The sequence below is a fragment of the Ips typographus genome, linkage group LG6 (genome assembly GCF_016097725.1).
Source record: "Ips typographus isolate SLU linkage group LG6, UJ_Ityp_2.0, whole genome shotgun sequence".
In the NCBI taxonomy this organism is placed as follows: domain Eukaryota; kingdom Metazoa; phylum Arthropoda; class Insecta; order Coleoptera; family Curculionidae; genus Ips; species Ips typographus.
Window position 1 is genome coordinate 11,486,132 of NC_138427.1, and position 16,117 is coordinate 11,502,248.

The 16,117-nt window shown below is 33.2% G+C and overlaps 1 protein-coding gene across 1 annotated transcript in view; it reads left to right on the forward strand.

Moving 5' to 3' along the window:
• Positions 1–16,117, forward strand: part of LOC145730870 (cadherin-87A-like) — a 44,286-nt gene that overhangs the window by 14,996 nt on the left and 13,173 nt on the right. The window contains 1 exon segment of the mRNA XM_081982359.1: positions 11,649–11,707. Coding sequence (XP_081838485.1) covers positions 11,653–11,707 — 55 coding nt within the window. The 5' untranslated portion in view covers positions 11,649–11,652.

Consider the following 16,117-nt stretch of genomic DNA (forward strand, 5'->3'; position numbering starts at 1 on the left):
ACCCCACGGAGATAATAGTTCAGAACCAGTCTGGTTTATACTATTAGGGGAACTCGTTTTGCGGTCTTCGTCTCTCCTTCTTATTGGACAATTTAGAAGGGGAAGGAAACAGATTTTTCCATGATTAATGACAAGCGGATTCCCGTCTTTAATTATCCGATGCTTAGCTCTAGAAATCTTTTGTCTTTCACTGATTGTTTATCCATCTTAACAATTAATTTTTTTTTTATAATTAGTGCTAGTGTTGAAGAAAATATGAAATCATTTATTTAAAGTTTAAAATTTAATTTGTAGACCAGTCGATTTCATCATTTTAACTGTCAAATTTCATTATTAAAATAGTTAATTTCAGCAGGTAAACTGCTAAATTTGTTTAGTGTATTAGTGAATTTTATCAGCTCGACATTCCTTCAATTTTTTTGAAAAATGAAAAAATTTAAAATGCTTTTTTTGTACTTCTTTGACCTAATTTAAGCTGTGCATTGGAACCCTCCTGGAGCAAAAAAAAAAAAAATTTGCCAAAATTGCACTTTTTGTAAAAATTGCATATTTTTTGACACACGTTGCTTTGACCCTTAATTACTCCCTTACTTGACAAGCTACGTCAAAATGTCACAGAAAACAAAAGATAGAGCAGATTTCAAGCTTTCTAAAAATATCCCCACATGATAAAGTTCTTTCACCATAAAATCACATATTATATTGTAAATACTTTTTAGTCAGATTTCATGTATCTCTTATTCCGGCCGAGTTCATGGCAAAGAAATGGTTGAAATGTTAAATCTCAGGTCTAACTCTGTTAGTTTTTGAGATATCAAAAAACCGACTGCACCAGCGTCTTTTCCGGGAAATTTTAACATAAAATGACACCGAGTCAACTGTAACTTGACAAATAAAAAAGTTGTATTTTTTGACGATTCCAGGCCGCCATTTTGAATTTTCTGTCAAAATATTGACTTGCACCTCATTTTAAAGGAAATTTCACTGGAATTTGCATCCTACACTGTTTAAATAAACTCTACTGAATTTGAAAAAGTGCACCAACTAAGTAGAAAAGTTGTAAATATCTCAAAAATAGTTCACGTTAAAACCGAAAATACAACAAAAGTCCATACATTTTTACCTGATTAAATCCTACAAATTTATTATTATAAAACTATACATTAATTACAAATCAAATTACATTCAATATCTAATTTGTGGTTGACACACAAAATCCAGAATAATTTAATTCTTAAAAATCTCTCGTTTGTAAATTACATATCATCGATCGGTGAAAACTAATTTGTTATTATTATTATTATTATTATTGGGACTGGTGCAATTTAGTAGTACATTTAAAACCAGCTGCATTAATAATTAATATCTACGCATTTATCGTAATTAGCCGAAATACGACCATAACTAAGGGTCAAATAAAATATCATTGTTGTCTAATTAATCTCACTTAACCGCGTATAGTGGCAATATATTACACAATTGCCTCGAAAAAGCATTATTTAGTGTGGAATGGTGTGGTATTGAACCAATCAGGGCGAGACTCGTTGATCTTGAAAAGAAAAGTTTAACAAAATTGAGAGTTTTTGATTTAACCGAATTGTAAAACGGTTGTCGTACAGGATGTACTGGTTCTGACTAATCAACTTGGTAGTACCGTGTATAACTGTAATGAGCAATTTCACCAAAAAAAGAACGGAACTAACTGTTCTACATTACTTAACACTTAACCTAGTACAGTTAGGTGTGATTTAACCATCATTTTTCCAAAATTGATTTACTGTGTAACCTACATGTTAACTTCTACAATTTCCTTATAGGCTGAATGTCAATTGGTACATAACTGTTCTCACGTAATTCCACTTTCGTTTAATCAACTATTAAAGACTTTTAACAGCCGTTGCCCGATTTGTGCTACATTTAGCTGGTAGATACCATTTTTGAATTAGTTTTTAAGGCCCAAGGTGATTAAAGTGCAACTAACAATGGAGTATTGTGGGTTTGAAACAAAGCCAACCCACGTTCTGGTTTCTTTTCAAAGTTTGCTTTGCAAACTCTAATTAGCCTTTTACTTCCTAGACTTGGTCTAAATAGGTTTTAAATGTAATAAGTCGTAAACAAAATTAATGTAATGCTATAGAGTGTTTTGTTTGCTTTATGTAACTTGTAATGTACTTGGAAAAATTTGATCTTCTTAAAAATATCTTTACATCAAAGACAACTCCTAGCTAGATCGATAATGGCAACTATGCAAAGCAACAAGAACGTTTTACGATAACGTCGTGAAACCGGTACCGCCTGTACTGTACTCCGAGTGTTGGCAACAGGGTTCTCAACCTACAGTACCACCATCATCACATCACATCAGGCAGTACCAAGTGCGAAGGCCGAGGGATCGTACCGGCAGCGTTATGAACTTGCGCTTAAAAAGTATTTGAGATTTTTTCGGCCGAGGCGGTACTACCGTTATGTATGTAACGTAAACGTGCGACAATCTCTAAGAAGTGTTTCGCAAAACGGTCACATTCCTGGCATTGTTTATTGTGTGTATGTGGTGCTTTGTTTGCTATGCATGTTACTCTTTCACATCACGGATTATCGTCTTAGGCCAACAATAGAAGCTGAAACTTGTAAGTGCCTTTTGAAACGAGGACATTCTTTGCCTTATTACAAACATCCCAAAGTTCAATCTTGAGGTGTGCCTGTCGAGGTCGTTTCATGGCCTTTGTAAAAGCAATTAAATCATTTTCTGGTTATTAATTTTGTGTAGGTAAAGTTATGTTTCAGTGCGTTTGAACTGTTTAAGTTACATTAATTTCCTTTGCACAAAGGTTAACAATTACACAACAATCAAATGCAAGGTGAATCAGGAAGATTGAAGATTTTGTTGGAACAAAATATTAACAATGAGGACAGTCATGCTTACAATGCTGTTATTAACGTGTTTCTTTCCATACAAACAAATCTAAATCTTGAGTAACAACAAGACAAGAAACTAGCAAGCGTAACAGTCATAAGCCACAATTCAGGCCAGATTTAATGTTTTTTTGTATTACAACCTTTCAGTAATTTTTTACTATCAAAACTGTATATCAAAATTATGTAAGTTATTCAAAGGAGGACAAAATAAGAAAATAGCTTTGATAATAATAAAATAGTTGAGAAGGAATTTTTTTAGTGATTTAAATCAAATTTCAAGTAGTAAATTCTTAAAATGAGTTATTTTTTGCAAAAATTAGGAGAAAATATTTTTTTGGCATGTAGAATTCAGGTATGAGAATTTAACCCTGACTCATCCTGTATGTAAATTGATAGAAACAAAAAAGAAAGATTATCTGTTTAAGATAGTTTTCAAATTGCAATATTCCAAGAACAGGGACTGTTAGAAAGACCATTTTTCAATTATTTTGCTTTAAAAATGTGCAATTTCTAATATCTGAAGAAAAGCAACATTGTTTAATAACAATAAATCAAATTACAAGTATTTTTTCGAACTTTTATGCGATAATCTGAGAATGATTTACCAGATATGTACTCGTATTTTGCAGATTAAATTGTCACAACCTACTTTTGGCATATATGCCCTTTACTGTGTCCTGGAGCTAAATAAAATAATAACAATTTTGACAAAAAATGGCATTTTTTCCAATTTTTGAAAGGTGCAAAGTGGTTATTTCACCTAATTTAAGGTCCTTTGGTGTAATTATACCCTTTGCTGTGCATTGGAACCATTATAGAGCAAAATAAAAATTTGCTAAAAATACACTTTTTACCAAAACTATCATTTTTTGGATTTTTGATAGGGTGCAACTTTTTTATTTGAACTATCAATTTCGTTAAACAGTCATTAGAAAAAAGACAAAAAATGTAATTTTTCCAATTTTTGAAAAGTTTTTTTTTTGCTGCTTTTTCTGGACCATTTGCAAACTACCCACTATTCACGCAAATGTTCCCCAAGTGAAACATTAAAATCCAAATCTAACCGACTTACAATTAGACCAAACTGAAGGAGAAAACTTCTTAAAATCCTCTCTGAACCTCTCTAAATGTTGATTGACAGAAAAAAGGCGCATAGACACAGGGGACTAGAGAAATACGGCAAAATTAAGACTCTGCCCCTTTTCTCCCTCCCTAGAGAAGGGGATGATTTATTAGTTTAGGAAATTAAGAGAACACAAACTGGGGCGCTTGCCAGGATCCGGGCGAATTATTTTTCCAGATTAGCCGTTTACGAGAAACAAAATATATCTCATTAAAATTTTGTCCTTCAGAAAAAAGGCTCCATTTAGCCGGATGGCATAAATTATTCTCGGCTTTCTTGGCCGTTTTAACGTAAAGAAAAATTATTCAGTTCTTTTCGTCGTTATTGACAAATTTTCACTTCTTTTACGGTTAAACCAGGAACTGGGCTTTCTTAGTTAGTAAATGGTAAATAGAAACAAACAATGGAAAGTATTCAGGGACTAATCCGACGCTGAATTGACAATGTAAATTTGTTATTTAACACCAAAATTGCTTTTCTATCTACATTCGAAGTTAATGATACTCAAATCTACTAATTAGACCAAAACAAGAAAACAAACATTTATACAGTCTGCTGAGCGATAATTATCAGAATACTTACCTCTAATAACTACCGTTTTACTGATAATTCTAGTAGTTCAATAATCAATTAATTAGGCTTCAAACAAGCGTTTGTGTGTTTTCGACACTATGCAGCTAGAAGAGATTACGGTAATAGCTAAAGTTGTTCTTAATAGCGATTGATTTTGACCTGTTTTAGCCGCGAAACGAGGCAATTTAATTTCAAACTCCTGTTTAGGTGCGGTTTTGAACTTTGCTTTAAAATTAACGGTGACATGTTGCACAGTTAGAGGCAGAAAAACATCCAAATGGTGCTGTTGGTAAAAATTATAATAAACTACTAACTTTGTGTATCAACAACGATGTGATTCACGAATTTCGGGTTTAATTACAGCCCCCATTTTAATTTCCCTTGTGCGAGTTGGATAGCAAAAACCACCGAACGTTTCTGTGAAGTGATATGAAGCCCCTTGTAAATGAAAAACTGGTGTTCGATAAAGGGAAATCAAATAACATCCCGGAAATTTTATACGTTTGAACTGAAAATAAATGTATTATATAATGTCTGTTACCTGGAAGCAATTTGTTAGTTAATTACTGAACTACATTTAAAATTATTATTTAATGTTTGGTCTGGACAAACCCATAAAAGTAAAAGTTTGAGTATTTAAGAAAAATATCAAAATTTAAAAGTAAGACAATTAGTAACACAATCAGGTTACACGCAAGTCTTGTGCACGATTCGAGTCACATTCTTCCACTTTTAATTAATTCACTATTTCTTTATTAATCTTAAAAGGTTTTTCATTTTTACTATAAAAGTCAGATTTTTTGGCCAAACTTTTTAGGCTATAAAACCTCTGCCTATATTGGCACTTGCAGCTGGCGAATGCTCGTAAAACGGTCGTAATAACTTATACATGAATTTTTACTAAAGTTAGCATATTTTACTGTTTTCCTTGGGACAAGGACAATACATAGCTACAAAAGTCTGTTTAGGAGGATATATAGTTTGTATAATATACAGGGTGGTCCTCCGAGAATTGCATCGATGTACTAATAGGAAAGATCTGAAAATTTTGACAGAAAATGGCATTTTTTAATTTGTGAAAGGTTTAAAGTGTTTATTTCACCTAATTTTAGGTCCTTCGGTATATTGATGTGCATTGGAACCCTTCTGGGACAAAAAGGAAATTTGCCAAAATTGCACTTTTTACCAAAAATGTCATTTTTTTGTATTTTTCAAAGGTAAACTCCTATTATTTTCGCTAAACAGCCATTAGAAAAAGGATTAAAAAAATAAAATGTTCCAAAACTCGCCTCTCTAGCTTTTTGTGTTACCGAGATATTGAATTTTAAAAAGTACTTAACAAAGGCCCCTAATATTCCAATTCTTTCAATTTTTTTAAAAAATGAAACATTTTAATGTGTTTATTTTACTTAATTTAAGGTTCCTTGGTATAAAAATGTCATTTTCTGTGCATTGGAACCCTTTTGGAGCAAAATAAAAATTTGCCAATACTGTCAGTTTTCCAATTTTTGAAAGGTTGTAACTTGTTAATTTGAACCGAAATAATAATAACCGAAAGTGTCACCATTTTGAAAATATTTTAGATGAACCACCCCTACCCATTATGGTGGCTAGCCAAATTTTCAGATTTTTCTTATTTGTACTTTTTCCATAATGGATCGATGCAGCTCCCAAAGGACCACTTTGTGTATACCTACTTAATAACAATACATAGAAAACTAAGAAATTTATCACCATCTGGGAATCAGGTAGTGAAACATTTAAGAAGATGGACCTAAAAATTCTAAAATTTTGAATAACTAAATAAATAATGTAATTATACAGGGTGTCCAGGGTTTTTCTACCTGGACTTTAACCTAACCCTGGTTAATTGGTGCTCTATTCCCTCATGAAGACGGTTTCACCTTTGGTTTTACTTATACAAAACGTTTAAAAAGCTGATTTTCAGCAGTTTTTTGGAACTGTGGGAGTTGTCTGAACTTTGTTATAGTCTATCCAGCAATTTTCAATGATTAGTAAATGCAATATGTATAACCATTAATCACAAATCAGAATTGGAATAAACCAGTTTCAAATCTCACCAGAAGATATAATATTCAGAAAAAACAATTCTTGACTTAAATTCAATTCAACACACTTGACAAATACTAAGCCCAGCACTATGGGTAGTTTATAAATGGTCAACAATGGCATTTTTTACCTTGCTGCTGTTCTTAACTAATCACAAACAGCAAACATTAGTAACATCTGTCATATAAAAAGCTTAACTGCCAACAAATTCGCTTTTTTGCAGCACTTTCCAAGCATAGTTAAAGGGTGATTTTTCATTGGCAAATAGAACAAGAAAATGCTGGGAAAGGTCTGAAAAGTAAATTCGGTAAAGACTCGGATATATGAGATGAACTATTTCTCTCGTTATTGCCTGACGGTTGGCCTGACGAATTTCCAGGAACTTTCCCAAGCCCCCGCATTAATCTGGACCTGGCGTTTGTCTTAAACTTTGATGCTGACAAACTGATATCGTTCACTATATACAGTGTAAACATTGTTTTGACTGTAAACTTTGTTAGTTAGTCCTGAAACAGATCGTAATCTGTATAGATTGAGTGTAATGGAGTGAATTTGGTTGGATCGACGAAAATTTAAAATTGAAATTTTTCCTCTATTATCTGGACTGATTGAAAATCCCTCTAAACTAACCAAAGGAAATAAATTAAAGGTTTAACGTTGTCTGAGCTTAACAAAATTGAAATATACGAAATGGAATTGCTGTTTGGTCCATTGGTTCCATGTTGGCTGCCGAATCGGTCCCACAACGTATCGACTATTAATTATTTTAGCCAATTTGTATGTACAATGTTGGTACGGGATTTTGCGAAACTGCCCAATCATATTTCAACCGGTAAAACGTTTTATTCAATTCGTTTTATGTTAAATTCGCAAATTAAATCGATGTGTCAACTGGTTTTTAGGGTAAATTGAACCGTATTCGTGTTCGATTGTTTGGAAAAGTGTTGAACATAATTCACCCAACTGCTATATCCGAACGTATAAAAAATTAATTTCAATTTAGAGTGGAAAAGAGTCAAACAGCGTCGAGATATCATAAAATATTAACAAAACTCCCAAACGAAAGCTGGATACCTCAAAAACTTCCGACTTGTACACATATCATTCCACGCCTTATTTTCTTGAAAGGAGCTTAGTCAGATAGAGCTTATTCCATAAGAAATCGTACAAAGTAGAATCGAAAGAAAAAGGGGGCTTATGGAATTCCTGTTCTTTCATTTCAAGCTAGACATCCTTTTGTTATCCGAAGCTTTGACGCTTTACACTGAGAACCCGCTTTATTTCGACTTCTATCGGCTTTTCAATCCGAACAGTTAGAACTGAATAACGAAATCGCCTTACTGGGAAATTTCAATATTTCATCTATAAATGTTAGTCCCCCCGGTAATACAGTGCGTTATGCGCTTATAAAAGTGTCCAATAAAAATAAATGGATCGGAAAATATCAGGAACACATCGAAGGGCCGTTGAAATGCGAACCAGTGAATGAACCGGATGGCGCAATTAGGAAAATTGCAAGGACGTTGAATTCTATATGTAATGAGATAACCCTTTCCTAACCAGATTCCCATTTAATTAAACCGAACGTTCATTTTGGATGGAATTTATGATTTTTCAGTTTTTTGTGTGCAGGAATTGTATCAAATTAATAGTGGAATGAAATGAATGCAATTTTGATTCCAAAACAGAAATATTGTTTGCGAAATCAGATTTTTACAGTCAAAGAAAAACAAATTATATTGTGTTTTTGTGCAAAATAGTTATTTTTATATTACATTCATAATTTAGTGAATGCACTGAAAGGTAATCTAAAGTGTTTTTAATCTTGGTTTTAGTTGAAAAAAGATTTAGGAGTTATAACTTCCAAATTCCAGAAAATCAGACTTAAGTGCTTTGATAGTAAGACGACGATGTAATATTTTTTTATTTTTTCCTAAAGATAGTCGCACAGTATTTCAAGTAAAATATATAACCATGAGGCAAATTTGATAAAATTACATCTGATTTTTTTGCCAATGCTTTACACCTAGTTAGGTTAGGTTAGGTTAGGTGCAAAGCAATTATTCTGAATTATTTTGGTATCCTGCAAAGTTTTCGTATCTCTAACCGCTTTCGAGATATTTAACCTTTTTTTTGGAAATTACATCATTCTTCTAATCTACCTCTTTCTGTGATCTTCTATAGTTTCTAAAAGTCCATTTTTCTTAGAATTTTCATTTGCCATTGATATCTTCTTTGCCAGTTCTCCATTGTACTGCTCAAATCGGCTTTCTTTCCTTCTTGGTTAACTCAACTGTTCCTCTCATTTTTTTCTTTACCACGTATATTAACCTACATTTAAGCTTCAAATTGCATATGCCACATATTTGATTCAAAAAGTGTACAGTAAATAAAACAGATGGCAGATGTGGTCAAATTTTATGATGGGTGAAAGCTTGTGTGTTTTACTTGAAAATTGGTTTTACTAGCGCAAAAATTTAATTTTATTCTTTTACACAACATATTTCTTTGTTGTCATGTCTCGGTTTGAAAATTCCACATTTACGATGATAAGGCAAGGCATTATTTCAGAGATTATTACATAAACCGTCTGCCGCAGTGTGCACAAATTGCAGAATGTTTATGTTCCGGAAAGGAATACGACAGGAGCACGAAATTATTCCCCATAATATTTAGGAAGAAAAATCGTAGTTAGCTTAAATTCTTAACGTCGTCGGCGTTTGTCTGCTCCGATTTATGCGAATCATGAAAAGAAATTTTTAACAATAGGATATTTCGAAAGGGAACAAAGCGAACCAGCAAGAATCCTTGTACAGAGTTCCATTTTATTGCGAAACTTCTTGCGGTCCACGACAAGCAAACTTATCAAAGGGACTTTATTGTCTCTCGTAAATCCAACAAACTAAAACAAATAGTCCAATCGGAACCACATCCGGCACGATACATATAAAAAGGACCACATTGGCTACCGGAAAATAAGGGATCTTTATTTATTCGATATTCCGGGGGACATCATTATATTCCTCACACGTTCCAGACGTACGAACGAGACATACATTTTTCATTCACTTTATATTCTATATTGGGTGCTTGTTTTACAGTTATCATGCACTTTTAATTTCACTTGGTATGAAGAGAGGATTTCATACAAACTCGGTTAATACGAAATTGTCTAGTCCTTGGAATAAAAGCCTTTAAGAAGTGTGTTTGAAACTTATACCGGCTGAATTTCAGTGTTGACAAAGGACAAACCCTTATGAATGTTCTTTTGAAGTTTTAAATTGCAAGTTGTTGGAGACTCGTTTTAGAAACAAAACAGGTATTTTATGTTTGTTATTGATCTGCGTACTATAAAATAAATTTAACTGAATTAACTGTATATTAGTGTTTTTTCCTGTCTTGCTAGTTTTCTTGTATAGGAAATTAACAGTAAAAAGAAAGAAACTATAGCAATTCAATATTCTCTACAAAGATATAGAAAAAAAATGTGCCAAAATTTTCGAAAAAAGTCGCATATCTTGGAAAGGCTTAGAGATACGGAAATTTAGCCAGAAACCAAAAATGTTCAGAATTGTTTTCTGCATCCAGTGAACCACCTAGACCTACTTAGAATGAGGTAAACACGGTCACAAATAGTGTTAGTTTCAAATTTAACAGAATTTCTTTTGGTTTTTTGGACACCTTGTATACGATCAATCATGCTGCCGTCTGCAAGAGATGAGAGAGATTTTAAGACCGATTTTAATATTATAACATGAATTAGAAATTTACAGGTAATTAGTGGATAATTGGTGCTCTGGGTGTCTATTTTTGAAACAAGGGAAGAGAGTTATCAAGAGAAAGGTATGCAGAATGTGACAGGAACCCGCCATTGTTAGCTTCTTCTGTCACATTCTATCAAAACTTCTCTTGAGAATTCCGTTCCCTGCTTTCAAGAATTAGGCCCTTGGTGTCATGAAAAGAATTTTAACTAAATAACTGTCATTATTGATGAAATAATAGCTCTGTCGGGCATTAAAATATATTGGTCATTGTACAGAAAAAAAAGGGTCAACTGTCTAATAAAAGCGTCATTTATCACTCAAAGAACTTTAAGGAACAAATTGAAGGCGTTTCAATCTCTCAATTTGTTTCTGTTTTTCATTAGGCCTCGGATTTATGGCTTTAATTTTCCCCGAAGGAGCGTCCATTGTCCCCTCTTCGAAAAGTTGGACACGCAAGGCAACTTTAATTCTCTCCCTTTCTCGGCAAATAGTTTAGGGGGACGGAATCAAAAGCAATTAGTCGTAGTTTTCCCAAAAAAAGGCCTTATCTGCTGAACATCCAGTAGGTGCACAAAAAGGGGGTATACAGTTTGCCATTTCAGTAAGCAAAAAGTTGGGGTATTAATGTATGGGTACGTGTTGTCAAAGGGTTTTGCCAAGACACGAACATGTTTTAATTAGCTATTTGTCAGGCTTTCCTGATTAAAGCAGCCTCCAAATTGCTGCTCTTTTTGCTTCCCACACACAGGTTAACTTGTGAAATCTACATGAAATTTTCCAACTCTACAACTTTTGAATTTAAAAGAAAAAACCTACAAATTATATATAAACATACAGTTTTCAATTTGTTTAACTAACTTTAATAGGTTCTCCGTGTAAATCGACTCTTTACAGTGTAGAGCACCCTTTAAAGCAATTCGAATTGCTTTATCTCAATTCCGAATGCGCTTCCCAACGACGATTTATTTCGTGGAGCTACCTGAACTAAAACAAGAAAATAATTGTATCGCGATTTTAATTAAGACAAAAACAACGGGACAAAACAAGAATAAATTTACGTAATTGTCTCTGTCCTTTATTCAAACGGGAAGAGAAGTGATTCATTAACAAACTTTTTAATTAGAATAAACTTCCGGAAATGTACTTAAGCCAAAAGTGATGGGTGAAAGAAAAACTAATAATCAGTTTTATTTTTTTTTCAGGAAAATGAAGCGCAGTTTCTTAGAGGTGGTTTTTGTCCTGCTAGCTTCGCTTCTATCAGGTATGTAGATTGAATCCAAAAATGGAATGCGCTCATTTCCAGCCCTTACTGAATGCATTAAAGAGCTTTAGAATAAACCGCTGATTGTCTTTGGTGTTAACGAATGCTAATAAGAAGTTTGAGGGTGAATCGAATTAATTTTATTGAGTTGCCAGCTCCAATGTGTGGCCGTTTCCGCCTTGAACTTTTCGGGGCCATGCATATTTATCAGGGTCTTGGCTGTAACCGGAAAAACACTCTCTTTCACATCTATTTTATGCTAATCGAAGTAAAAGTGTTGAAATTCTTGACTGCATCAGTCAGTTCCCGTTTGCTGTTTCATTCCCAACATAGATCAAGCCGGAATGTAATTACTGAACTGTATTGAACCTAATTAGAGCATATTTCGTGCCAGTAAACGCCATGATATCTCCGGTATCCAGACAGATATCGTTAAATTATAATGTGACTTGGCAAACGTCAAGTATGGGACGAATTAAAGCGCAAACAGTGTCCCCCAGGGCTTGTCGTATATATATTTGGGAACGAGTAAACAAAGCGTTACGAAGAAGGGCCGAAACCTTTGAGGCAGAAGCCAGACTAATTTATGTAGTATATGATTACAAGCGAAAAGGGCTTTGTCCCTTCCGTGATTTTGTACAAGTTTGGTGGATGTTAACAAACCAGTCGTTCTGTCAATACGTTGTCTGGAAAATTTTGAGATTTAGATGATTAATATCGATCGAATTTATGTAGAAGGAAGGAAGAATTGATTAGTCTTTTACAAATACAAGAATAAAATAGTGTAGCTATGTTTCAAAGGAAATGCATCCTAAGTCAAGAAACCTTCACTGTTAAATGAATGGTGAGACGAAAATCCCAACCAACTTTACTTTTGACTTTTAGTTGAAAGATATCTGGAAACATACGTCGCAGTACTGTACTGTGTCACTGGGAAGTTTGTGATTTACTCAAATAGTGCACATAAATTTAACTTTTGAAAATACAAAAAAGGTTTTAAAACACCTTAAAACGTCAATTTTGTCAACATTACTAAATTACTTCTAAAGACCCCAAAAACGTCAAACTTAGCAATAAAGTATCTATTTAAACTCATCAGCCTTAAAAATAAAGAAGCAAGTTACAGAGATAAATAAGAAAGAAAAAACAAAACAGAAAAAATTCAGGCTAAAAGCAGAAACATCAAGCTACAGAAAGAGGAGAAAATATTTTGGATCAATCAGCAAACAAGGGAGAAAGCCTTAACAGCAAAAGTTATAAGAAAAGGGAAATAGAGCAAAGAAAGGAGAAATAAAGGAAAAGCCAAAAATAGACGGAAAAGCAGAAAGTGGTGATAACCAGTGATGCAGCCTGGAGAATAACAAAGTTTATAGAAATAGAAATTAAAAAATAAGAGAAAAAAAAACTTCAAAGCAAAGAAGAACATAAAAAGTAGAAATTACATCAATTAATCAATACAAGGCATCAATGTATAAAAATATTTTGGATCTGGAACAACAAACAAGGAAAGGAAATGTGTATAAGGCTTTAGCAGCAAAACACAAAAAATTTTGACGTACATTTGTCAGTTTTAAGTCACGTGACCAATGATTCAAAGTTAATTAATGTAGGGTATCAAAAAGTATACATTTCAGTCAGTGTACAAGGAGTAGTTTGTGATTGGTGACCAGCTAAAAGCTACTTTCTTTGACCAATCACAATGCTGAGATTTAGGCAAATGCAAGCAAACAAATGTTAACTTAGCATATGCTAGCAAAATGGTAATAACACAGCATTTTCAACGTCGTTGCAATATCTCAAAAACACAAAAATAGATTACAACGTTTACTTTGGCTTCTCTACTAATTGAAATGTGTTTAATGTTTTGACTAACTTTTCACTGCATTGAAATGTCACTGAACTTTTGTAGCGTGCCTAATTTATAATTTGCCAGCTCTAGTTACTAAAACACTAACAAAACTAGTTTACTTTGTTTCTAACGTGAAAAATAGAAGTTTTCAGATGCAGGCAGAATAGGAAAACACATGCCCTGATTACAGATGGATTTACTCAAAACATCCGGTAACGTTAAATTTAGATTACGTTTTGCTACCGAGTTTTTTTAATTGAAATTTTAGTGCATTGAAACTGACACAGTGTTTCATAAATATAGTGTTAACTCTTGATGAAACAATAGAAAACCATAGGATTTTTCACTCCTTAAGAAGAAATAACACAATAATCAAAGACCGGATTATGTCTTTTTTTAAACCTACCGTTTCGAAAGCCTTTAATCCTCTTTAAAGGTTGCGGAAGAAAATTTTTTGGTTTCGAGTTTCCGAACAACAAAGATTTCCAGCTTGGGCTAACCCTCTTATTGAAATCGTGGCTTGGCTTAACAATATAAGATTTATTTTCCATCCGGTGTTGATTGAACTGGATTTTGTTTCGTTATTAGAATTCAATCATCGTTCAACAGTTATTGATTTTGGGGAAGAAACATTTTTAAAACTATAAAATCGAGGCAAGAAACTCTCTTTCCCCTAATAAAAATTTCGTCACGGATCCAACTCCTCCAGAGCATTAAATCCAGATAATTTTGTCGTAAAGTTATAAAATCTTAGCCAATTATGAAACCACTCCGGCCATATTTCTGCTTCTGCATTATTATATTTTGCCGCAGTAAAGCTTTCCCCACTTAGCTGGAACTTTCTTGAATACATTTCCAGCTGGAATAGATTTTTTTGATTGGACCAAAGTGCATTTCATTGAACTCTTCGCGCCATACTAATCTAGTCTGCAACTAAACCAGGAGTATTTCCAATCGGATTTCCATAAATAATGGAGATTTTAACGTTGATTTTGATTTGACAGTCGTCCTGTGAATTATTAATATTAGCGGAAAGTACGGTTTCGTGTTTGTAATTTCACAAAATGGTAACGCATTATGATTGTTTTTGCGTCAAAACAAATTAGACAGTGAAAATACCAAAAATGTAGTAATGTAGTATCGGATACTGTGGCCACTATATTAAAATCAGTGTGACGTGTCCATTAATGTAATGAATCGGTAATCGGTGAAATGAAGTTATATTTCAAATGGATATTGCATACATTTCGCTTGATTAATCGATTAGATTACAGTAGATAAGTTAATTATGTTTTTTCACCGAAATGTGCTTTTTAATCTGAATAGTTAGTAAAAATAAAAGGTTTTAACCGAGATTTTGAAAAAAAACAATGCAATTTTCAGTTATTATACAGTCAAATTAGTGTACTTGTATTCTATTATATCAAATATCATTGAACCAGTAGGTCAATACACCAGTTTTGCAATATGTTAAGGTGATGTGACAACATTATTGAATTAAACGACAACATTGACAGTTTGACACTTTACCAAATGTCAATATTGTCAAAGTAAAATACATCATTTAACCACAAACGAAAATTGCTAATTCGGAAGTTTCGGGTGTCTTTACGGAAAGATTCGAAAGTTCCGGAAGAAATATGGAAATTCCCAAATTTACCCAATTCTAATACGTGGCATATTCAATTATGTACATTTTGCTGTTTATATAGTTTATATTATTTACATATTTTATTGTATTGTTTTATATGTTTGTATACTCTCACTTTGTGTTGTGGTGACTAACATAATTAATCCTGAGGATGCTGATAAATTTACCGAAACCGCGGTAGTTTAGAGCGTATTTTTTCTACGCTTTGATCCTACTACTACAACTTATAAAAATTAAGTGCAAAATTTGAAACAACATTTTTATAAACTTAAACTGGAAAAATTGTAAAACTTTTTTAAACTTAAACTTTAAACTAAGACTGTTTTAACAAACGTTTTTGAAAATTCCGTAACGTTATTAGTTTTAAACCTAAAAGTCACTTCAAACAAGAATTCCAACGCTAATCAGCCACAGTTACGTATTAACAGTATTTCCTGAATATTTCCACGATACTTGAAATACGAGGGTGGAAAATTATACATCTTGTCCACAAATAGTTTGAGTCCTGGCTAATAAACGGTTCAACAACTTCCAGGCTGCACCATCCAGATATTCGAAATGTTCTATCCCAACATACTAATACCGGATTAATTTCCCATGTATGTCTAGAATCGGAGATTTATGCGGAAATTGAATAAACAACGGTAGGATGGAGCCAAACGCAAACAAGTTTTAATTTAACCGGAAATGCCACCTCTTAACAAAAACGATTTGTTTGATTAATGCTGGAACAAGCACCATTATCCATATTATTCAACTGGAATTATAATACGATCCATTTTTCAGCACAAGTCTGAGAATATGCCAAAGTGGCGCGATAATTAATCGTAAGTTTACGCGTCCCAATGTAGATTATCCCGGCCAACCGGGCCAAATTAATGAAAATCGTAGATGTGTATAAAATGGAGGT